Raw genomic sequence first — 25,443 nt, 5'->3', positions numbered from 1 at the left:
GCACCGGACACTAGCTGCTGGTCAGTGCAAACAGATGCTGGTGACATGTTGACAATCCCCGGCCAACGCAGGGACCCTGGACCTCATGCAGATGTCAAGGGAGGATCAGGGAGTCCTCAATCAATTGATACATGGCCAGAGACATGATACTTTGCTAATTAGCAAAGACACAGCTTAGGGTATCATGTTTCACGTTGAGTTTACCAGGGTTAAAGTAGAAAACAGGTATTAGTTAAGAGTAAGCTCTAAACCTAACCTCTTTGCAAACTAATATCAAACAATGTGTCTACTATAAATCTGCACAGATGGTGGCAGGAATCGACTGCATATACAAACGGACGACACGTTTCCATTTCCTCGCACTGTCCAAAAATGAAGCCAAAATATCCTGGTTACAATCGCTGCCATCTTGCACTTATGACATCATCAGGAGCCTGCACGGTAGGGATCGTGGAGATGGTGGCAAGGTCCCACCAAAACATATGCCCAACGGATCAAGAGTCAGTTTTTTACAGCATCAAATAGCTAACTGTCGAGTGCATAACTCAGCCAACACCCAATTTTGTATTTAAGATTCATGAAATATACCCTGGGTATGTAGGTCATGAAAATGGCTCTTAACAAAGAAGTTCCTGGATCCGCAACAAACTCAAATTGGTTCTTCTGCCATACCGTATCCTTTCAACAAGTTTCATAGTAATCTGTCCAGTAGTTTTACTGAACAATTTCCAAATAAACAACACATGGACATGGGTGAAAACATACCCTCCTTGAGAACTTGGACACGCGTCATACGGCCACCCACCAGGGGGCAATCGAGATGCTTTGGCTTCGCTTTTGGAGAGCCGTAACCTCGTCCATCTTTATATACAGTCTCTGATAAGACCCAGCTTCTTCAGAATAGGAAGTGAATACAGGATAGTTGGAGTGTGTTAGATCTCTTTCTGATTGGACACTAAAGAAGAACAAGGTGCTAGCTACACAGTGCTAGAGGGAGGACATGACGGGCGTGGTTATTTCCGATGGATGTTTAATCAGATGGGTTTGCAATGATCCCCCAGCTCCTGGGTTCACTTGTCAACTGTGATCAATTGTCAGCTTCCATCTCTGCTGAGCCAACTTGCCGGGACAGCGCGGGAGACGAGAGACGAGGGGAGGACGAGCAAGAGGGGCACGAGTGAGTGAAGTGGATGAAAGGCAGGAGATAAGGCCCTCGCTGCTTTCAACCAGTACGGATCAATCACTGCATCATTTACCTGCGAGCGGGATCAGCCCGAGAGCCTGTGTCACTACGTCTGCCTCCCGTAAAAGCCAGATTCCCACACATCAACAAATTGGCATTGGCATTTCATTTACGAGCCATCAAATGCCATCATATCCAGTCCAACAAAGAAGAGCTCCATCAGGTTGGACGCAGGGCCATAAGCCTTTAACAAGCTTGTCCCAATGAAAAGCCCGAGCTCCATTTTGAATTCATAAAAGGTCGGCTACCATTTGTCGATTTGAATATCAAAAGGGGCTCGTGTGGGGCCCCTTGACTGTTAAAGGCAGACTCCCATAGCTTCCACCAAGCAGGTGTGTGATGATCAATTATTAAGGATCCCACTCTGGTTACTCTTAGTGGGAGGTGGAATCGGGGATTTGGGGGTTTGCGGCAGTGGGGGCACATCTTTCTGTAGTGAACCTGGATGCGGGGGGGGGGGGGGGGGGCAGTGGCGAAGGCAGAGCGAATACTATTTACATAAAATTAACAGTTCAAAAGAATGAGTTCACACACCAATCAAACTTGTTAATTGACTGTCAATGGTGTGTCCCTGAATATACACCACAACTACATTATTCATCTTTGGCTTTGACAGGAAAGACAGTCCAATTTGCATGGGTGTTCTCAACGTGATCAACAACCACAATGCCACATGCATTTTTAATAGGCGGGAGATGAGATCCTTTAATATTCATAAGGGTCAAACAACTGCGTATGACATTAAACTTTCTATAACAAGGTAAGTATTTTTCAAATGCTAACCTCAGCGGTCTAAACGGCCCACAGAGAGAAGGGAAGAAGTCTTAGAGTGCTCATATTGAATCAATAATGCACGTCCATGTTGCTTTATTACTGTGCTTCTGTTTCTTAATAATATTTGATATTTGCTGGTATAATTCAAAGGCTTTTTTGAGATATTTCATGTTTCATAAATAGACTCTTAAGGCAAAAATGTACTGTTATATCCTCAATCGGTTCTTCACAACACAGTGGGTGTGCAAGGATGATGATGATGATGAGGATGATAGGAGCTATATGTCAATATCAATATTTGATATTTGAGTTATGTTGTCGAGATGATGTCAAAATAGTCATTGGCTCCAAAGTTTGTTTGTGTTTCATCTTTTCTTTCCAAGTGTCAGATTTCATTTTTTCTTCCTTCAAAATAAAATCATTACTCCAAACATGAAAACTGTAAACAACAATCTCTTGCTCCACGAGATTCATGATAGGCATCACCAAGGAGACACAATAAACAATAAGAGTGAATTTTAACAATAAAAAAAACGACTTTGACAGCAACATCAAACTAATCTTTTAACAGGCCCTCAGCCGAACGCACATCCAATCAGCCGTTCTATTTTTATATTAACAACGCTGGTTCTCGCCTTTATGCTTTATCGACCTTTATTTCATGGCTAAAACACCATCATTTCTCTAATAAACCCAATGACATACCAAAAGGTCACCAACCTCAAAGACATCCTCTGTCCATCTCCGTGAGCTGCAGACAGTAACATATATGTAAATGTACTCAGGAAGCGCCTGCCTGTGTCCGCTCCCAGCCCTTAACGGTGTCTCATTTCAGGCTGGTGTGTCTGAGGTGTTTCTAATTGCATTTTTTTCTTTTTTTTTTTGTCAAAGAGCTCCCAGAGATGACCAGACAGTGCTAGACTATATTCACATTGGTGTTGGAGCCCTCTGGGCCCCCATCGCGTTGAGGACGTCTCCAAGTGTCATTAGCCGAGCTCTCCACCGGTACACATGAACTGGGCGAAGCCGGGATAAAATGACCTGGTATTGATGAACAGTCAGGTTTTGCTGCCCGGTTCCAAGGACAGGGAGAGGTGGAAACTGCTCCAGCGGTCCTATCAGATATGCTAATGGTCACATTTCTCCCCATTGAGACCTCATGCATAATTTAAACAGGAAAATGATAATACAAAGCATGTACAAAAAGGTTGGATTAATATGGTGTAACTTTTCCCACATGCAAGGACACATGTAACTAAGCTAAAGGGGTAATTGCCGTACAGTATAAGGGCTGGTAATTCCATCCAAAATGTAATTAGTATTTGTGATATGTCCTTCCGTGGTGATGTTCCTACATGGTCTCAAACTGCTCTTAAATTACATCCAAATGTCGACTTATGTGAACATTTTTTACTTTGCTTCTCTCCTATAAGAGATTCAAGGTCTGTTGAATATGTTGCAAGATAAATATTTGCAACACTTCCTGTACCTGTTTCAAAGTAAAAGCATTTTCTGTTAACTGAATCCATTCATTTATTTTAACAAGGTTTTTAGGGTTATCGTAGGAGTGAAAGATGCAAGGCTTCAACCCGTTGTGTGTTGGCATTACGTTGAGTGCAAAGCCCGACATTTGTTTGAGGAAACACACGCAGCAGATCCGAGGCACCAGTACCACGCGTCCCTCTGGACTGGGCTTTACAGGATTTGAAACAGGCCCTGTGGTGCCAAAGGTGAGTTGCAAAACTCTCCTCTGTGACTGGGTCCCCTTGCATTACGCCGAATGTGACGACGGCAAGTGTCAACAGCGAGATGGATTTTCTTTGTTGTGTTTCAGGTGATCACCAGGAAGCTGTAATCACAGCTGCATGATCAGCCTTGAGGGGCACGTCCCTTGAGAGGGCGTTCACACGGTTCTTCAGTCCAGGCTTGATGCCGTCTTTTCTTCTTACTGCCCCTTCAATCTTCAGAACCGAGACAATGCTGTAAACAGTCTGGAATCCATTCACCAGGTGAGATGCTCACATCTCTCAGCTCTGTGTGCTCACAGCAGCGTCAAGGACTTTGGGTTAGTCGGGCTCATATACCTGCTGCTGATTACATTTGACTGATGGAGCTTGTTTAGAACCCTCTTCTGACACTAATAACAGTGGAACATTCATTAGTAACTAATTGTGCTTACATACACACTATGAGATTTCAGGGACCTTATAAGTCACAAGCCACACAGGGCAACAAATATCTAAGGTACTTGCTCAATGAGAGAAATCTCTAGAAACTCTATTAATTGTGCTGCGGATATCACGATTATCACGATTTTCTTGCCCCGGTCAGAGACGCCGACGTCTGCTCTCATCGCCAAAAACTTCCTTGACGTCTTCTCCTGTGTCTTCTAACGTGTATGACACCTCTTTGTTCTCACATGGGATTCTCCGGCCTGGCAGGGATAGTCCGCAGATAATCCGAATGCTCTCACTCGGACATTTGGTTTCACATATTCACGTCCTACGGAGAAAGTGAGGATAATCTCTGGAGTTCAGACAGCAGCCATGTTTACATTCATTTCAGATACTGACAAGTCTTCCTTGGTCATTCACTCACCCAGTCTCTTTGTGTCACTTTCCCAGTCAGTGTTAATCACCGACTCTTTATGATTTATATGGTCGTTAATCTATTCAGCCACTTCTTCAGTCATTCACTGTCACTCACTCATTCATACGCTCTTTACAAATGCATGAGGGGAGAACTGCATGATTTTGATATTTTGTGTTTGTGTAAATTGACTATTGTTCAGACAGACTGTACGAGTTGGTTGAGTATTTACTGTATATTTTAAGTGGCGGATACGTTTGTGTATTTGGCCTAAATGTGTCTTTTTCAAAAGTTTTCAAAGGCTGATGGGGGAGGGTAAAAATGTTGCTTTAAAGACGTGTGATTTTTCTTTCAAATATTCTAAAGCTTTCGTTTGTTTACAAAAAAACAATGTGTTTCATAGTGGGATTGCCAAAGAGTAATTTATAATCACAAGATTTAGAAATAAATATTTTCTAAATGATGCGTCAATAGCTTAGCACATATAATGTGTAGGGTTTAAACCTGCAAGTATATCTCCATTGAAAAAGATAAACTAATCCTATCGCCAGTATTTTACTATTTAACTGTATTTAAAAAAAGCAGCAAACTGGAAAAAACACCACATGTTGGCGCCCCAGCAGTCAAATCTTTACCAGTTAGGTTCATTTGAGACTTGTTTACAGTCTCACTCTGGAGTTTAGGGGTAAATGAGTGCTTTAAAACTCACAGCTAAAACTTTAAGATTATTTTTGAAAGTTGAAATGATGTGTGTGAGCAGCACTGGGTCAGATCCACACCCAGGAAGTCTGCTTTTACTGTGGATTCAGGATCAAAATCTAAATTAGTCATATAAACTGTTCTAAAATGGTGTGACATCACTTCTTCCACTTAAATCTCTTTTACATTCCTAATATATGTGACAAATCTCCAGACTTCCAGTCTTCTTCTTTTCCTGAATATTTTAGGGTTGGCAAACAGTTCAAGATGGTGGAAAATGTAGGGATCAAAAAATAAAAAAGCCCCAAAAAAACTGAGGTTGAAGTTTTGTAGAATGTGTTTAAGTGCATATATTATTTCTGCGTTGTGTTGGGGATTTGATGTGCAATGGCTGTTTAATCCTTGTGTGGTGGATGGCAGTTTGTCAGGGCTGTGTGCTGTGATTTCATCTCGCGCTGGCTTCAAGTCTGTGGGGCTCTTTCAGCATTAGCGCATTCAAAGCAGATCACGTCTGGGAGTGGGAAATGATAAGAGATGGGCTCATGTTGTGCTGCGCCCTGAGGAAATCCTGCCTCTTCTGACACCTCATTTCTACAAATACAAACCTTTCAGGAGAACCACAACCTCTCTCCCCTCTGCCGAAATCTCCCCGCGTTCGGCTTCTCGTTTAAGGCATCGTCGGAAAGGGGGGAGGGAGACATTTGCCTTTTTTATATTTCCTCCTTTTTCTCCCTCTACTATCTCTATTTTGTTCCTCCTCCTGTTTGTGCTCCAGTTTGAGCCTAACCCTTGTATGCTCAACTGTCACAGAAAATCAGTGTTACTTAAACGGCGACATAAATAGCCGTATGAAGTGCACAGAGACAGACAAGTGTAGGTTATTCCTGAATGCACTCTCTCGGGTCCATAACTCTACATTCACTCACAAAACGAACCATAAGCACTCGATCAAAACACATGAGTATTACGTTGGCAAATTTAAAAAGAACACTTAGGAGACCCGACTGTAATGAGCCATTGTTGAGGCAACGTGTGGTCAGTCTGAGGCAGGGACACTGGCCTTTTCCCCCCACCCCCACCTTCTGTATGCTTACGTCTATTTTTCTATTGTGCCTGTTATGTCTGCCCTCGACGTGCCCATTGCATAGACACTGAACCGTGTGGAGGAGTAACACTGTCATGTCAGCTCTGGTCAACTTTGTGTTGGTCAGGGGCTGCCGCTCAGTGGTATGACCAAGGTCAGGGGAGACTGACTGGATGCTCGGGGACACATGTGAATAGTCAGAAAAAAAATAAAATAAAGAAATCCTTCAAACCTTCAGTGAAAAACTATTTTTTTTACATCGGAAATATCGTTTTGATACATTTTTGCCTGGTTGTAGTGTTGTTCTTGTGTAAACGTATGATCTTTAAGTGAAGAAATTAGAATTTGTTTTTTTTAAATACTCAAAACTGCTGTTTATAAAATGGTTTGTCGCTCTGGAGCACCGTGCCCCACCAGAGCTGGGCTGTGGGTGGAGAGGGACGGAGGGGCATGGTTTTTCATCGCGCTAGGCAAAATGCCCCTTCTGCCTTCAACTGTCCCGACATCACATCTTTTGACAAATTGGTTGTGAGGCTTTTACGTCTGATGCACATATCGCAAAAAATCATTTCTGCCAAGCTTCCTCTATGACCTGCCCGTGGGACATGACAAGCCCCTCCACGCATCGCTCTATCAAACCGAATCTTTCCAGGACAATGCAAATTATGACAAATTCCATCATCCTGCATTATGCGCTTTCCCGCTAATCTCCCTAATTCGAGAGAATCGGGAGGGTCTCGCTGTTTCAGCTGAGGGGCATGTTGTCTGATTGAATGATGCTGAAACTGCAACACTCAACCCCCGTTCTCTCTCCCTTCCCAGCTGTGACCATCTCCGTCTCTTCTGTCTTTTCACATTTTTCATATTTCATGTGAGGCTCCGGCTGGTAATGGAAGCACTGACTTAACCTGGGCACAAAAGAATGATGTCAACACGAGACACCGCGGCACCACCGCTGCAGTGTGACTGTCACTTGTGCCGACGCGGAGCAAGTCTGCGCCTGATGTGAAGGATTGGACCGCGGTTAAAAAGAGTCGACTCTGGGTAAGACAATGTGAATGACTAAAACAAACCAGCCTGTGACCCAGCGACATGAAACTACTGATCCAGGGAGGAGGACTACACACAGACACACAAACACACACACACATCCTTTCTCCCTTTGCTCGTAACAGACGCAACATGTAGCTCAGTGTCCAAAAGTTAAAGATGAAAAACAGACAAACTAAAACTGAAAGATGAACTAGACAGCACAGAAGATTGCAGAGAAGAGCAAAACAAAAAAGACGTGTAGTTCCCTGTCATCTCAACAGATGGCAGTATGGCTGCATTAAAAGAGCAGCTGGGTTAGCAGCAATCCTGTACATACACACAAACACACAAAGTCCTCTCAGTCCACGGACAGGCTGGCTAGACAGCATCAAAGTCTCCACGGATTTTCGTTTTTTCCTTTTCTTTTTTCAAAATGCCTGCAAAAAATAGCACCACTGAAATCCAGATGTATGGAGGAGCAAGAACAAATGATTTATAGAAATAATATGTGAACATGTTTGGGGGTTACTTCACAATATCTATTTATTATTGTCAATGAATACTAAAAAAACGATTAATTAAAGTTAAATGAAATATCAGAAATATCAGAAAACTAAGATTATCTATACAGGAAATACTTTAGAATTATTAAGTGTTACTTTATTGGAAATATGTACCAGACGTAATAATAGTCTCACTATAGAAAAAAGATAAAATACAATCTGCAGCAGATGTACTGAATCCCTGCAGAAAAATATAGAAAATATTAACATTTTTTTTATAAGTGCATCAAATTCAACTCAATAAAATCTGACATGTGGAAAATATTGTGTACTGTATATTACACTGGATGAACGTCTCATCTTCATTACATTACCTCTAGACTCGCGGGGCATGACATTCCCTCACATAATAAATCTATAATATCAATAATAAATATATATCAAGAGTGAACATGCTGCTATGTCCGCAGTAAAGAAAAAAACACAGGAGGCTGTATATTATTCATCTGTAGCCGTTTTCTGCCTCAGTAGTGAATGCTTTGATGACAATGGCATTTGAAAAATGAATGACCCAGGTTAAAAGTTACTGCTCAGAAGAAATGCTGCGCAGGAAATTTATGATGAAGCGAGAGGCCAAAAGTAAAATGGAATGTAAACGCTAACTCTTCCCTGAACCTGTGGTCTTTAAATAAATGAGGGTAGAGTGCCGATGCTCGCCCCAACACACTGTTGCATGTGGATGTGATATTTGTTTTTCCCAACTTGTAATGTGTGCAACTAATGCAACTACACAAATATAAGAGAGAGTCATAATTATATAAATTAACTGTAATAGCTGTTTCCTCAAATACGAGATCTGCAGGACGTCAACAGTAGGTGAATCTGCTGCAGTACCAAGATAGTTATTGTTACAAAGCACAAGCTTGTTGGTAACACATCACTCATGTCTCCCCTTCATTACTTATTTTGTGTTATGATACCAAAATGTTCAAGTAATAATATTTTATTTATAATTTAAGCATATTTTCCTAAGTTCAACAAAATTATTTTACATTCCCCTGATGTTTGTGTGTCTACTGATTTAGATGAGAAGATTCTTGGTAAGAGTAAAATGTTGTATTGGTCGGGTGTGTGTGTGTGTTATTGTCTGTATGTCCCTGTGTTTTGTCTGCATTTGCCACATGTGTATATTTCACAAGGAGCATCTTCCAGGCCCTCCCCATTTGGATGTTTTTGAGTGCATGTGTGTGTGTGTGTGTGTGTGTGTAGGCGTGCGTGTGTGCAGGCCCTGTCAGCTATGCCCTCTCGTCACTGCAGGGGGAAGAAACACACCCGGGCAGCTCTGAATATAGTGGCTAGTTACCATAGTAATGGGATGGTCATACGTCTCTCCCCTCTCCGACAGTGATGGGAGTGGACAGGACACGCCGCCATGCTTTTTATCTATGCATCTGGTATTCAGTTATTTCATTCTGCATATAAAAAGCCAAGGCGAGCCACCTCTCCTCCTTCACAATTCAAACAGAGGGGTGAAACGGGAAGTAAATAGTTGGATACGGGGTAATAATTCACACATGGGACTGCAAATAATTGATGTGTTTTGACTGAGTGTTTGTGATTGCGATTGTAATAGCGCGAGTGTCTTGGCAGATATCAGCCGCGGTGGGATCTGCACATGACGCGTTTCAGATGCCTTCCTGATGTGAACCATTCACCCCGCCAACTGCTCATCAGCAGTGACAAAGTGAGAAGCAAACAAACATGTGCAAACACACACACACACACTAACACAGACACACAATCTCTCAAAAAGCATCTACTGCATAAAATTATATGGATCAATCAGATAATCACAACAACAATCATGATTTTTTTTATAAATCTTCAGAGGTGAGAGATTCTTATATAATCCAGATGTATACTATTCAATGCTCACACCAAAGAGAGTGTCTCTTGAGACGTCCTGTTTAACAATGATTTCATGGCACATGTCCACCTGTGTGTCCATGCATGACACAAGACACATTTTTACATATACACAAAAACACATGCATATTTTTCTTCTTATATTATTTCTATATGATATAATAAATATTGTATCTATTCTACCTTGATCTCTCCACATTACTTAGTATGCATAACTATGATTTGTGCATGTATGTGACTGGGGAGGTGGGTGATGGCTGTGACTATCCTGTCTCTGCTTCCTATGGCTTGTTGACATGAACCAATGCAGTCAGGCACCAATAATACATGAAGAGCTGTTCAAAGGCAATTAGGATCAGTTGTCAGGGCCGGGCCCATTAATGAGTGGGAGTGTGGCAGGGGCCAGGGCAGAGGCACAGCACCGGCGTAGGCGAGCGCCTGAGAGCCGATGCACTCTGACAGATCCAGTCCTTCCCCTGTCCTCGCCTGGTACACGCTGATACCAGCCTGTGCCCACGTGGTGCCGCGGCTGCGGCGGCGGTGGAAGTGGCGGTGCAGGATAATGTAACAAAGAACGCACTGACTCCTGAAAATGACTACTGCCGCGGCAGGTCAGACACTGTGTGCGGTCACGGCGAGAGAGAGAGAGAGAGAGAGAGAGAGAGAGAGAGAGAGAGAGAGAGAGAGAGAGAGAGAGAGAGAGAGAGAGAGAGAGAGAGAGAGAGAGAGACAGTGGGGAAGTGGGGCATGTGGGAAAGTGCGGGAAGGAACATAATTACCTCTGCTGCTATCTACCACTTCCCATAAAACTGCCTGCTAATCAGATTAAAAAGGTGGTCTGCTTTGACCTCTCACATATATGAGGCACAAGTTCTCATCAGCTCCAGCTCTGTCCAACGATGGACAGCTTTGACCCTGAGCTGGGATGGACATACATCTTAGGATGTGGAGCTGCATCAGAGGAAGGGGAAGGATGTTCCATTCGCTTTATTACTTTTCACCGAGGTTGTTTGTTTGTTAGTTAGCAGGATTACGCAAAAACTACTGGAACAATTCATGACATATTGGGGCAGGTCTAGAAATGTATTTTATATTGACATTTTCAAAGATTTCTTATGGAATAATTCGTGAAACTTAATGAAATAAAATCAAGTATATAAAGTTAACTTATATCTATGAGTGTTTGGATTCTGGTGTAGCTTGATTTAATTTAAAAGGGACTATTGGGCCTAGGCAGTGGTGTGCAGACTACGTAGGGCTGTTGTAGACATACTGATGTATTGAAGATTATGCATGCGTGTCATGGGTTTACAAACCTGCCCTCAAGCAAACATTTGTCAATGAATGTAAAAGGTGTGAATCTATCGATGGTGTGATAATGAGTGCACTTAATTGTCTATTTTATTTGTCTCACAAACATCCTTATCCAGTCGCTGAATGTCCTCTGACTGCCGTGTTCCCATTCTATCAGTCATCAGCGTGTAACAGTGAGTCAACTGTGACTCATTTTAATGACCCAACCAGTTTACCTTGTCATACAGCCAGGGCCCATCACAAAGAGCACACAGGTGCATGAGGTGTATGTGCGTGTCTGCGTGTCTCGGTAAGACCTGGCCTCGGGGCGTACAGCCGGCATCCCATTGTGGTGAGGTCTTCCCGGGTTTGATCAGTGGGTTTTCGTGTGTGTCCGGTTCAAGTGAAGACGGTTGACCCCGGTGTTTGGGTAGGATGAGTAAAGCCTACAGAGACAGACGCCTAGTGATCTTCAGAGACAGGACCTGAATCAAAGCTCGCCGGGGAGAGGCTCCCGAGGTGAAGCTCCACTGTCAGTCAAACCCTCTTCTGACTCTCTCCAGACAAAGGGTTCGACTCAGTGCACAGAATCCAGGCGTCCAGGAGAGGAAGCCGCCTGCCTGATCTACTCGTGGCCCGTCAGTGAAACGAAAACAAAAACTAAATCTGTGTTAACATCCTGCGCCACAAGTTGGAGCGAGTGGCTGCACGTGACGCCTCCAATCTCATCGCTGCTCTCGAACCGCCGAGCATTCAAGACCTAATTTTTCATCGACTCAATTACTCGACAACTGTTCTCGCCCTGGCCCCACCCCTGCCTCCGTGCCTCGTCTCCCCTCCTCCTCCGTTCGGAAGCGATCATTTGTTCTTTTATTAAAGTTGATAACATCCCCTCGCGTTCGTGCTGCATGAACACTTCACGCAGACACACGCACACACACTGTGTTTTGGCTAATTACTCCTCTGTGGTAATTGAGGTAGATATAATCTCTAGATGCAGGCTAAGGAAGTTTGGGGAGGTGAAGCGGGTGGGGAGGGGGGGTGGGGGGGTTGAATTGTGCAAGTTGGCTCTTTTACAATAGTGAAGCAATCCAGGTGAGAACAACAAACCATAAAACTAAAGGGCTTTGCTTAATTTCTGCCATTCATCACAAAATTTGTTGAGCTTTCTCATCCACCACACAAGTTTATATTTAGCTGTCTACCCTTTGATGATTCTCTATTAGGAGTCGTACTGATGAGCCTGGACATCATCACAAACTTAACATTTTCTCTCAAAAAATGTCTACTGGAAAACACTGAAATATATTTGTATATAATGTTTAAACTATAAATACGGTGCTGCTGTTGTATGCCTGCATCAGCCAGTTTGGTTTCAGTCAACTTTTTATTTTTCCACACTCATACGAAGTCATCAAGTTACCTTTGACCACTAAAATCTTAATCTTTGAGTCCAAGAGTCAACTGGTCGAAATTTGACGAAATTCCCTCAATGCATTTTTTTGTAATGTCATAGTGATCTTGACATTTGACCTCCAAAACCTATTCAGTTCATCCGTGAGTCCAACTTAATGTTTCTACTGAATTTGAGGAAATTCTTGAGGGAATTTCTTGAGATATCATGTTCACAAGAACATGCTGACCAGGCGGATGGACTAAGAAGTAAAAGTAAAAAACATAATGAATAAATCCAAATGACAGATTATACCTTAAAAGATGTGTATACTGTGGTGTATTCTTACCAACAAGCATTCTAAGATGCATTTGTATCACCACAACTTCTATGTTTCAATAATTTTCTATCATTATAAGTCATCACTGTCTGTATCCATAGCTAAGGCTAAAATAAACCTTCTCCATCTCAACCTCACCGTGTCCCAGCCTGACCCCGGAATTCTTCATCAAAAAGGTCTGACAAAGTTTGGCTCATTGTTTTTTAGACATTTTGACTCATGTAAGAAGATTAGTCAAATTCCCTGCCACCCGCCTCAATACACCCCCACCCAACCCAACCCCCTTAATGTTAACTGGCAACGTCAGATTCACTTCTCCCTGATACCTCACAGTCCACTCGGACAATTTTCAAAATCCAATGCAAATCCTATCGCGGGCTTGTGCACAACGCTCTTCAACAATATTGACTGTCACTCACAATTAAGGGAATGAGGGAAGGGTTGGGGTGGGGGTTTGGTGTTCACCAGCAACCCGAGGCTAGCGCTGTCTGCTCCCCAAACGCGGCCCACAGAATCTGATCAGTGAGTATAATTCCCCGTGAACATCCCAGGGGTGAGCCACTTACCTTAACAAGAAAGAGGAGATGTTTAACAACCGCTCAACTCATAGTCTCTCCATTCACAGCCGGTTCGACTATTGTGTTTGCGTCTGTAAATGAAAATCCGAAGCCAACATGAGGGGACAGGCACCATTCATTTAAAACAGGAGCGGGGGGGGGGGGGAACAAAATGCCTGCAGTTTGAAACTCCAGTTGTTCACTCTGAACTTTTAGTAATTGATGGGTCAATGTTTTCCATCTGGCAACCCATGAGCGTAATCGTCTTTTATTGGTACAAATGGATTTCCTGCTATTATGCTAATGCAACAGAATAGTTTGAAAGCTCCTTCTAAGAAACAAGTGACAGAAGAGGCAGTAAGAACTTAGATTTCTTTTTGAACGACGCCATTATTCAACTTTTGTTGCAATGAGATGATTTGTTTAGATATCAGGAGCTGAGTGTCTGAGAGCATGTTTTGTTTTTAGTGAATTGACTGATGTAATAAAAGAGTGACATTTGTTATATCTTAATTCGATCATGCAAACTGCGTCCAGAACAAATGAAAGTAAAATCTGCATTAGATCTTGGAGATAAGACGCAAAACAAAACGACCGGCGGCAATAACTTTGATTCTGCAAGACTCAACGAACGTGTTGCCAATAATACAAAATACACACGTCAATCAGGAACGCCACAACATGACACAAAGTCAAAACAAAGCATAAATTAAACCACTGTTTTGGCCTTTATAGCTTGGGGCTCTTACCTTAGCTATTACACATCAACATCAAATCCGCCGAGACGATCCCCAGATTTGACATGATAAAGGTTAACTAATTCTTTGAATCAAGTCGGATCTGAATCTGTCAGTGTGCCAGGCCGAGTTGACATTCAGGCAGCCTGCCATTACCGAGAGCCGGAGCTGAGAGACGTGACAAGTGAGACGGATGGATGAGTGGATGGATGGAGTGTGAAGATCCAGCATCCATCACATGCCAATTTCGAATGCAGTTTCCCCCCATCTACCTTTGAACGCTACCGGCCTTCATCGTGGAGACCCGCTGTGGTCCAATCCTGCAGGGCCGGCACGCGCCATGTTCTGTCAGTAGCCATGTGCTCCCTCTCAGACCACTGGACACATGTCAAATTGAATGCACAGAGCTGGACAGTGATTGGTTTATAGCCATGCAAGACGCTAGATTCGGTCTCATTAACAAACAAGAAAGGAAACAATTAACCAGAATAACAAAATGAAGACACAACTATCATTTTGCCATTTATTTTCTCACAAAAATTCGCTTGACGCTGGAAGATGACTACATTATCACGAAGTAATTAAGAACACATATTCATCTTTTAATCATCTCAGGTTCAGCCCTTCCTCCAAACCCCCCCGCCCCCCCCCTTGGATCCCTCTTTTAATTACCAATTCTTTTCCACAGAGAGTGGCTGTGGTGGGCTCCGGGTTGTTTGGTCTCAGACGACAGTGTTTCAGCCTCTGTTGTTGCCAGAGTCACCAAGGAGAATTTGTCATTAAGACGGAGTCGGCGTGGTACCGCCGGAGAGAGGGGGGGGGGGGGGGGGGGGGGGGTGCACCGCCGGAGAGGAGGGGCGGCACCGCGTGCTTGCTCACAGCACGGGGGTAATTGTATCAATATGTAAAAATCTCTCTTGTACTGAAGAGTTGTTAATACACTTTTGATCAAATTAAGTCGCTGCGGCGTGAAGGAGAAGCAAACACACACAGAGAGAGAGAGATGACACGGCCGCCGTGCACGGCTCCGAGCAACAAGCAAACTCCGCTCATTGTTTCCCCCCCGAAACTACTTTGGATATGAATGATCATTAGAGGCACGGGGAGATTAAGACTGTTTTCCAGATGCAACGGCACATGCCCACAGCTGACTGCAATTTCATGTCTCAATGAGACTCTATTGAGGGAATCAAACACCCGTTGGCTTGTCAAAAGCTAAACCTGACTCTGTAGGTTACATCCCAGGAATCCAAACGGCACCAGATCCTCTGAGCCTCGGTGACACACTGGTGAGATATGCCGTCAAGCTCGAGACAAATGGCTAATCCACACATGTTCTCACTCATGGACGGATTTGGCTGCAGGATCAAGGACAGTGTGGAGGAGATGGACACTATCCTTGTTGACAGTACCTTGACAAGCATAATCCCGTACAATACACACTGGGTAAACAAAGCGCCAAGCCATCCGTGCAACCGCGGCCCACACTTCCTCTGCTCTGCCTTTGAATTCCACATTTTTTTCGGGGCTTTAAACAATATGAAAGAGGTTCAGATTCGTGGCTTTACAAACAAGCGCAAACATGGATACGTACCGCGCGCAATAATGTGGATACATATTTACGCGTGCACACAAAAGTGGTGCCGAGAACAAACTATCACACAGAGGAACACTCACGTCCGTCTGAATGCATGCGTCTGCACAACAGCAGAGAAAACACAGACACGCACTAAGTGTTGTTCTGTTCAGCTGCTTTGTGAGAGTAAAACAAAACAAAGTGTCATAAGAATAACCAGAGCTTCATCATATTAATCCATTACTAGCCTTCCCAATATGATTCTCTAATTGGCTTTTCTGACAAATTACAATGAGCATTACAGCAACTGGAAATGCACATGTTGACACCTAAACCAACTAGAATGACACATACCTGAAACCACACATAATTCACTAGATCAGAATTTTTCAAGATCCTAGAATTAACAGATAGATTACCTCATGATATAAATTATTATCTGCAGATTTAAACATAAACTTTCTTTTCTGGCTGCCATCAGTTTCAACCTGTCAGCAATGTACCCCCCCCCCCCAAGTAGTGGACCTGAAGAGCCTTACCCTGACAGACTGGCTGTAGGGCCCAATGTTGGCTGGGGCCCAGTGGGACAGGCTCTGGACATGCATGGCCTCTCTCTGGTGAAAGCAGCCTTCCTCCAGCGGCTCCGTCCAGTCGTGGAGCAGACAGTCTATCTGCAGCAGCCGACCGGCAGGGAGCGGGGCCTGGACGCACACTCTGCAAGAAGAAGGTGAATGTGGAATGAACGCTGCAGTGAAAACAAAGATAAAGAATCAAATGCTTTTGAGCTTTTCCACAACTAATACGACAAACACAGACGAAAGGTGTGTCTTGTTTGAGTGCAGCTTTACCTGGCTGGAGGGTTCGTGCCAAAGTGTTTCTTATAGACTGTGTTGAGTGGGCCGTATTCTTCCATGCTGCTCACGTACAAGTGAATCAGGATAATGTCAGTAATCTTACAACCTCTTTGATCCAACTCATCTGGACACAGGAAAAACACAGTATGACATATATATTACAATATATATATATATATATATATATATATCATTACCATATTTGTAATTTGTTTAAAACAAACAGAGCAAACTCAATAAAAAAAATTAAAATTGGCTAAATTGAAAATAATTCTGACCAAAGAAAAGTGCATCTAAGCTTATAACTGGTCCACAACTAGTTCCTTGAGAAACATCTTTGTAGCTTACCTCCAGAAACCTGTCCATTTCTAATTTGTTATACTTCTTATTTTGGAAAACTGCGGCTCACAAGGTTACCATTGAATGAATACTCTCAGAGTTTGAGACGTTTGCTCGGGGGCTGTATGCGATAGCAATTTGGTACCATGTTAAACTGCGAGGCCGTATCTACAAATAATGCATATCGGTTCAAACAGTCATTTGTACACGACCACGATTGCAGTTAAGGTAAAAAGGGAAATTTCTTCTGACACTTAAATCCTTTGAAGCTGCTTTAAAAGTGCTAATGGTGTGTGTCCCCTCTGTTAAAGCACAGTCTTAACACAGTGTGTGTGTGCACATCGTGGAGTCTGGGTCCGGACGCAGGCGCAGGCAGCAGCAGCCGCTCTGCCTGCCATCATCTGAGGGAGCTTCAAGTTTGTTTTTCCCTTTGCCAACATCGGCGTCTCAGACTAGTTCGCCTTCATACAAAGAGGTTGTTCATTAAATATTAACTTGTTTAATATTGTCTCGGCACTGTGAAGGCTGTTTCAGCTGAGCACCACGATAAACATTAAATATGCTTTTCATCTTTGGCTCCTCTTTCTCCATCAAACAGGAGAAAGGGAGAGAGAAGAAAGACGGCGATGCACTGTAAAAGCGTGCACTTTTAAACTTCTGCAGGGCACAGGAAAAAAAAAAAAGACGATAACCCACCCAACATGACTTCACTGAGTGTGTGTGTGTGTGTGTTTCTCTGTGTGTGTTTAGAAAGAGGCCTGGTTTGGGTTAAAATGCATCTCCTTGATTGGTGGCCAACACACCAAGCCACTCTGGTGACGGATGGAGCCTCTGACACGCAGGGTTTTTGCCTGCCGGCTTGACAAGCACTTTTGAATGAGGAGCGACTTTTCGAGCTCTGTCACCCCCCCCCCCCCCTCATGTGTTTAGCTAAAACAGCAAGGAGAGAGAAAGACACCCAAGGGACCAAGAAGACTTCCCCCATAAGATTCTCCCCATCGGTTCTTTAGGGCTCAAAGTGAGGGATGTAGTACAGTGCGTCCTGCGGAGTCTGTTCCACTGAGCTGCTTAAATCTCCCCTGGACAAAGGCATTCTATATCATCCCCCCCTTGATCATATGAAAGATGATTTTTTTATGCTATCAAAGAAAACATATTAAAGGTTAGTTTACTTTTGTGTGTGTGTTTCATTCTGAGACTTTTCTAGCTTCTTTCTCTCTCTCTCTCTCACACGTTCCCTTACTCTGCAACTGCGTGAAAGCTGCCGCCGTCTGGCCCTCGATCCCAGGGACTTGGCTCCGAAGGCCGTTGATGCCGCTGATCCACTGATATCCTCTGGAGCTTCTAGGTGAGCAGGATGGAGGGAGATCTGCAGAGAGGGATCCAATAAAATGAGGAGTACTTTGTGTAGACAGCACTGTAAATGGTTATTCTAGTGCTTGTGATGCTTGATGGAGACTTTCAGGACATCAACCTTAATTATACCATGTCGTATTTGTCTTTATTTATAACCGATGAGACGCCTGTGTGAGAGGGAACTCACGCATTGGTGGTTTGTGTCAAAGGAGCAACAAATTCAGGGACTGTCACAAAACACACTTCGGAAATGACAGCTCTTGTCAAACAATCACTCAAGAACACCAGCATCATGATGCCGGCCGCATGACACAGATTCAGGGAGCACTCACCACACACAGATATCATCTGACACGCCCATACATGCACGCAGACACACACACACACACACACACGGACAGAACACACACTCGCGCATGCATGTCTCACAATAAATGAATCTCACCGTGGCCCCGCTGACAACTGAGGTCACAGCTTGATGTAAATTCTTGTTGGTTGTCTTCGGCTTGATCAGCATATTCCACCTCCTCCGTCATCTTGTCAATGGCGCTCTGGCAAGGACAACTACCATGGGGCAGAGCTCCCGCCACCGCGTCCTGCGATAGAGCACCACAGGGAATACATCAGGCCAAACGCCCACCAAAGAGCGCCGAGCCCTTTTGCAGAGACAGACAAAATGCTGTATAATTAGCCAACCTTTTCAGAATACGCCAGCGCCGCGCAGGGCCGTGTTTGTCAGTCTTTCATGACAAGGGGCCCCGACATATATAACTTCAAGGTGAATGAATATGAAACAACACGCTAACATATTCGCGGGTTCAGGCGAACGGGGAGCGGTGTTTCCTGATACCGTAGATTCAATCAGGCTGCCTGTCAGTCAAAACTCATGACTGGGTGCCTGAGACATGTTTTGGATTCCAACAGGGTTTTTTATTCCTTCTTCTTCTTCTTCTTCTTCTTCTACTACCCTCTGCTACTTCTTTGAATAACAAATCATTACCATTCTCTGAGGCATACATATTACCTGCCAAATCCTGCCGGGCCTCACACATTAGAATACATATTCCATCTCTCCCCAACACCCCTCTCGCCCCACCCAACACTCACTCGAACCCCCCCCCCCCTTGTCTGCTGTCAACCGCATTAGGCCATATGATAATCACATTAATTATACTTCAGCCCCTCTCTCCTGGCCAGCATGAAAAATAGCTTGACTAGCATTAACGGAGGGCAAATGATGGTGGTCCATCCCCACCCCCTGAGCCCGGTGTAGTTTCCCCTAGTGCTGATGTCACTGCGGATCTGTCACCCTGACGAGAAGAGCTTCAGAAGGCCGAAGCGGGGCAGGTTCTCCCCTGGTTGCCTGCCCCCCAAACCACCCACCCTCCGCACCGACACCACCCCCCACCCCTCGCAGACCCTGGATCTCCCCTTGCTCTTCCAACAGAAACCTAGGGGGGGGCTGTGGCAGCGTTTGTGTGTGGGTGTGTTTGTGCGATGGGGGTGGAAGCAACACCGAGGGGGGGGTTGAAAAAATATATAGCTGTAGGGAGTGAGGCTGCAGGGTCACGGAGGCTGTGGGATGGGGGTATATTTTTTTTGTCCACAACAGTCCCCAGCCCCCCAACCAATATGCAGACACACACTTAAACACAACAGCACGCAGGGCTACAAACAGCAACGCACACTCTCATATTGCACATATACAAACACGGAACGTATTATTGTGTGATGTGCAAGGAAACACATGTGCAAATCACATGCTTCACCCTGGAGACATGTTGACCTACAGGCGAGTGCCATCCCTCAATGTAACACTGACACTCGCGGCTCGCTGCAGCAAACACAACAACACGCACTCCGGGCATCAGCTGGTGTCTTATTAGAGCCGATCATTTGGAATCGGAAGTGAGCATAAACGAGGTCAATCTCAATCGACGATGATATTGGGAGTTTTCAGTTCTGGCAAAGTGAATACCCATGTTTCCTAGTGGCACCCTTCCAGTCAGCAAACCCTCATCCAGCTCCTTCCCATACACCAAGAGCCATTCCCTACCGCCTCTCTCTGCAGCCCACTGCTTGTGTCTGCGAAGCCAGCTACCTGAATGCAAAGCGCCTTAATGCGAGCGGACATGTTTATTAAGCTGGGCCTAGTTTCGGGCTGCAGTGAATATTGCAGACGTCAAAGTAGGCCATGTGGGGCTAGAGGAGAGAGAGAGGAAGGGATGGAGGGAGAGACCGAGAGCGAGCAAGGGCGGGAGAGAGAGAGAGATTGGCCCTCTGGAGGTCGATCTGAACTCTGCCCTACAGTGCTGTGTATCTCTCCTCCTCAACAAAGTTATCAGACACCAAAGGGTTTTGTTCTTGGGTTTGTTTTTGCCCTCGGAGTGGGTTTAAAGTAATCAACCCCAGAGCAAACTCCAAACTTTTGTTGTTGAGTTATTGATCCAGCATCGAGCGGCATTGTTCTTATTTGCGAAACCAGTTCCACTCGCGGATTCTTTCAGAAGCTCGACTCACGCTGACTTTGTTCTCGGTGTGCATCCCGGTGAAGCGCAAGTAGCCGACTGGAGCGAAGGCATCTGCCGAGTGGATCACGGTCTCCGCTGCATCGCTGCACAAACGCACAAACAAAAACTTCTGTGTGTTGTTGGCAACAAAAAAACAACTTCACAAAGTTGACGCAGCCACATGCTGTACAAGACAAACACTTGTGCGTTTATAGTTTACAGTGCTTTACTCACATAACAATTTTCTTTTTGAAGAGAGGACAATCGAGGGTGAAGGTTTCATATTCTCCTCCTTCCCCACAAATATGGACTCCGTACTTCTGAGAGAGCTGAAAACAACACATCTTATTCAAATTAATTTAAACACAACAAAAAGCAATTTAAACAGTTGATACATGACGAAAGTGTCTCCATGTTCAAACTAGAGTTTATTTGGGCTGTACTAGTCTGGAAAAAATGAGCATCAGGGTTTTCTTGCTTAAAATTGAGATCAAGATTCTGTCCTGCAATCACCAGGGTCTTCTTCTGGATTCATTTTGTTTTAGCTTTTTAAATTTATTTTATTCATAAATCTTTTCTACACTTTTCATTTACTCTTTTACACTGCCACAATTTTAATACGAGTAATCGTTCAGCCCTTAAGTTTGAAAAACCTGTTTGAGACCAGTCTTAGAGACAAATACCAAAAGCAAGTGCAACACTGTGGTAAAGCCAGTAAATGTACAAGAATGTAATTGTGTGACAAATTTTCTTTACATTTTTTTTCCTGAAACAAAAAGTTTAAGAGAAATACAAATACATATAGTGTTGTCAAGTGTGGCACACATAGAAACACATGGAAGTATCAGTGACCTGTTTCAGATAGGCCTCCATGTCAGCCAGAGGTTTTCCCAAGTGCTTCTCCGGATCCAGGCCTGGCACCCACGTGGGAAATAGGCACACAAAGACAGAAAGACACACAAACACCGACGCACACAGACACACGTGTGGAAAGAGAGAAGGGGAGAGAGAGAGCGAGGTCTGATCAGGAATGGAGAACAGTGATTGAAGATGACAGGCAGGGAGGTTTACGGGCAGTCGCACAAACACACACGTAAACCTGCACCCTGGATCTATTTGTTTGACTTTGCGAGTAGTGTACACAGATCTCTCCGGGTAAGGGCAACAGTTTTCAAATTGCTGGCCACAGACCCCCCCCCACCCCTCTCCTCCCTGCCTGCTGCTCCCCCACATCTCGTTCCCTTTGAGAACATGAACTCTGAAAAGAGATCTTGTTTATTTGCCTTTTTCCCTCCCCTTCCCCTGAAATGGTGCATGGAAGTGAGTCACCGGCACGGGAGAGAATGGAGGGAGGGAGGGAGGGAGGGCGAGGGGGGGGGGGGGGGGGGGGGCTTTGTGTGCACACCCGGTGGTGGCACACTCTGAAAGTACAAGCTCGCTGGCCCTCACTCTGCAAACAGAAACAAAAACGAATAACCAGCTAAAGAAATAGACGTAAAAGCCGTATTTTACAATTTTAAATCAATATTCAGATCTAGAAAAAGGCCTTGATGGTGCATTCAAGCAGTGTCCACCCTACTCAGCTTGTTGAGCATGGGAGGTTTCTTCTCCCCTGTGAGGCCGAATCTGGATTTTGTCGTCCAGGCGCCTGTTCCTGATGGCACGGCACCGCGACCTGAACTCCATCTCACCCCGTAAACATCTTCCCTCACAAGTGTGGACACTGTTCCAACAACAGCAGAAAAAAACAAAAGCCCCAAGTACCAGGTGCTTCTTACAGAGAATGGAACAATAATAACAGGACGTGAAAGTAAAGTGCTAAATCTTAGGCAATCCCAAAGTGAGCAGTAACATGCTCCTGCCCCTGTGTTTATTGTAAAAGGCCTGTGAGTTCCTCTAAAAATAAAAAGATCAGAATTACGATGACTGGCGGTGAAATGCCTTATTCTACATTTCTTTCCATTTTCTCCTTTTCTCTGGCTGCCTTGTAATTGATTGACATAATCATTAACAAGTTAGTAATGACCTATACGGGGGGACGTGCAGTTGTGACAGGACTGCCATCGCAATTGGACAAGATATTGCAGGATCATCCCTAATAATTTCTCCTCTACTGGGAGACGTCGCCCAGCGTGGTCCTGCTCATCGGCACGCTCATGTGTTTAATTAAAGGAACAAAGTTAATTGTAATGTGAGAATCTCTCTCTTCTCATGGCCTGACAGCCTCAAAGGTTAATGTGTCATCGGCGGGGGCCCCATGGGGAGCAGCAAGGGATGGGCGAGGAGAGGTGAAGGAAGGACGTCGCATCCCATCCCCAGTTCATCTTAATCCCAGCTGTGTGTCTCCTCCGGGGCCCCGGCGGTCCAGCGCTGCGGGGGGAGGAGGGGGGAGGCGGAGGGAGGGAGGGAGGGAGGGAGAGTGTGGAGGGGAGAGAATGAGCAAGGCCCTTATTCTCTTCCCAGGGGAGCGGTGGTCTTAATTAGTGTGAGAATATCTAATCTCAACATCCTCTCATCTTAACCCTGCCACAAAGGTAATAAGGAAGGAGAGGGGAGAAAAAAGCATTAAAATTCAATCCCATTTAAATATCCTCTTTAATTAGTCATGCCTTTTAACACATTTTAATAATTGGCTCCAAATTGCTGAGGGGATGCCACATTTTTTAATATGTTAATTAACTCGCCTGCTCTTAAATAATACATATTACATGATTTGATATTTGCAAGGAGGAGAGGACATTGGAAAGTGAGGACGACAGTAGTGAGTGATGAAATGATACGAGGGTGGCATTACCGCCGAGGCATTCCTCCCTAGACCACTTAGCACTTGTACGAGTGTTTTCCTAATTGATGCTCCTGACTAACTTAAGGTTACCGCAGCGATTTGGAGACGAGGCGCCGCGGAAAACGAGCTCGCGCGCGTTCGATACCTGCTTCCAGGAGCCTTTGAGTGGCCACTGGTGTGAGCCTTCAGCGATCTAACACCACTCATTTACATGATCTTCACATCTCTGTCTCCTCGGAAGCTGTTTTACAACTTGACCTAAACCCAATTACCTAACCTCATTATGCCACATTAAACCCAAATAAGCCCACTAGAAGCCGCCATTAGTCCTTCGCCAGAGACAACAGGACCGCTCTCCTGAGAGAGGGGAGTTTCCCGGAGAGAGACGGAGAGGATGGCTCTGTTTAAAAAAAGAGCTTTTTACCTCGTATTATCCTATAAAACTCCAATCTAATACCGTGAACTTTAAAACCGGGGGAGTCCAGTAATGAGGGAGAAAAAAACCTTGTCGACATTTAAAGGGGTGGAAATAAGCGAGGAGTAAAAAGTTCGCCGGGAAAGAAAACCAGACAACCAGGTTCGTCTTTACACTGAGGTATGAAACCCACGGTAAAAAGTTTGAAAAGACACAACAGGAGTTAACCATATCGCGGGAAAGTTTGCGATAACAAGTGGAAATCGGGAAAGCCCTTTTCATCGTGCTGAAAAATTCACTTTCAATTTGCAATTCTCGAACCAAAAGGCAAAGTTCTCAGCTGAAAGAAAACATCTTCCACGTGTGAACAGGAAACACTCTATTCTTCCCCGTAAAGAAGTCAATGGCAATTATTTCCAGAGCGCACGTCTGCACTGATTCTTTTTAACGATCATGATTGGCCTTTTCCCACCTTGCAGAGGTTGATTCATGTAAACCCACAGCAGCCAGCTTCCTATTTAATTGAAACTGCTTGTTGTTTTTTTTTTTTTTTGCTTACTGAGTCTAATGTTAAATTAAAAAGCCGGGAGATTGCAGATACTGTCTGAACGGAGCTGAGCGCAGTATCGCAGACATCCGCTGGTTGTCTGGAGATCTGGCGTGCCGGCTGACAGCTCGGCTTTAATCCCTGCCTTCAGAGAGAGAAGGCTGAGAAAATTGGATTCATGATGTGTAACATTTTAGCCTTTAAACGGATGAAATAAGCATCTCCTCCCCAGTAGGTGAGCTGCATCGGCCTTTAAACGAAACTCTCAAAGACCCAGCGCCGAAACAATGGCTGTTCACAATCACCTAATCTTCGCAAAGGGAGAGAGAGAGAGAGAGAGAGAGAGAGATGGAGAAATGCAGAACGGAAGGGAAGAAAGAGGGGGAAGGAGGCGGCGCCGTACAAAGGATGATAAGATTAAGGTTATATGTGAAATTTGTCAGACTCTTATCTGAAATTCAGTGTCTGTGAACAGAAGAAATAAGGGGCACAGAATCTGTAGGGATCACTTTAAGATGAAATGTTTTCGGTGCAGCAAATCAAAAAGGGAGAAACTTAACATGTCCACACTGAACAGGACATGTTAACCTTTATTTTAACAACTACCACACCTCAAACTCAACTCTGACCCCTGCACTAAGGTTAAGACTGTTCTAGACGATGTTAAAGACATAATGACAGATTTAACAGATTTTTAATCTTATAATCATCAGAACGCACAGAGTGGATGAATTGGCCAGAACGTCAGACCACACACCTGCCCTTTGTAGGAAACGATTTCACATCAGCGATTCCATGGACTGGAAATCTCACAGAAACCTGCGATATCTCCCTCTTCTTCAGTTGTTCTATGGCGCCTGGCAAAAAGCTTTCATGAGGGAGGCCCAGACT

General features: G+C 44.4%; 1 protein-coding gene across 2 annotated transcripts in view; it reads right to left on the bottom strand.

Moving 5' to 3' along the window:
• dph6 (diphthamine biosynthesis 6) overlaps positions 1-25,443 on the bottom strand; it is a 58,698-nt gene that overhangs the window by 13,218 nt on the left and 20,037 nt on the right. The window contains exons 6-12 of one of the 2 annotated variants that reach the window (XM_062397501.1): positions 21,658-21,719; positions 21,040-21,134; positions 20,816-20,909; positions 18,741-18,891; positions 18,183-18,308; positions 16,595-16,724; positions 16,286-16,460 (exon numbers count right to left, since the gene is read on the bottom strand). In XM_062397501.1, the coding sequence (XP_062253485.1) occupies positions 16,286-16,460; positions 16,595-16,724; positions 18,183-18,308; positions 18,741-18,891; positions 20,816-20,909; positions 21,040-21,134; positions 21,658-21,719 (833 nt within the window). Of the gene's footprint in view, positions 1-16,285; positions 16,461-16,594; positions 16,725-17,885; positions 18,309-18,740; positions 18,892-20,815; positions 20,910-21,039; positions 21,135-21,657; positions 21,720-25,443 lie in introns of those variants that run through there. The other variant, XM_062397499.1, reaches the window with a different exon arrangement.

This window comes from Platichthys flesus, chromosome 10 (genome assembly GCF_949316205.1).
Source record: "Platichthys flesus chromosome 10, fPlaFle2.1, whole genome shotgun sequence".
NCBI lineage: Eukaryota > Metazoa > Chordata > Actinopteri > Pleuronectiformes > Pleuronectidae > Platichthys > Platichthys flesus.
This window is presented reverse-complemented; position numbering and strand designations above follow the sequence as displayed.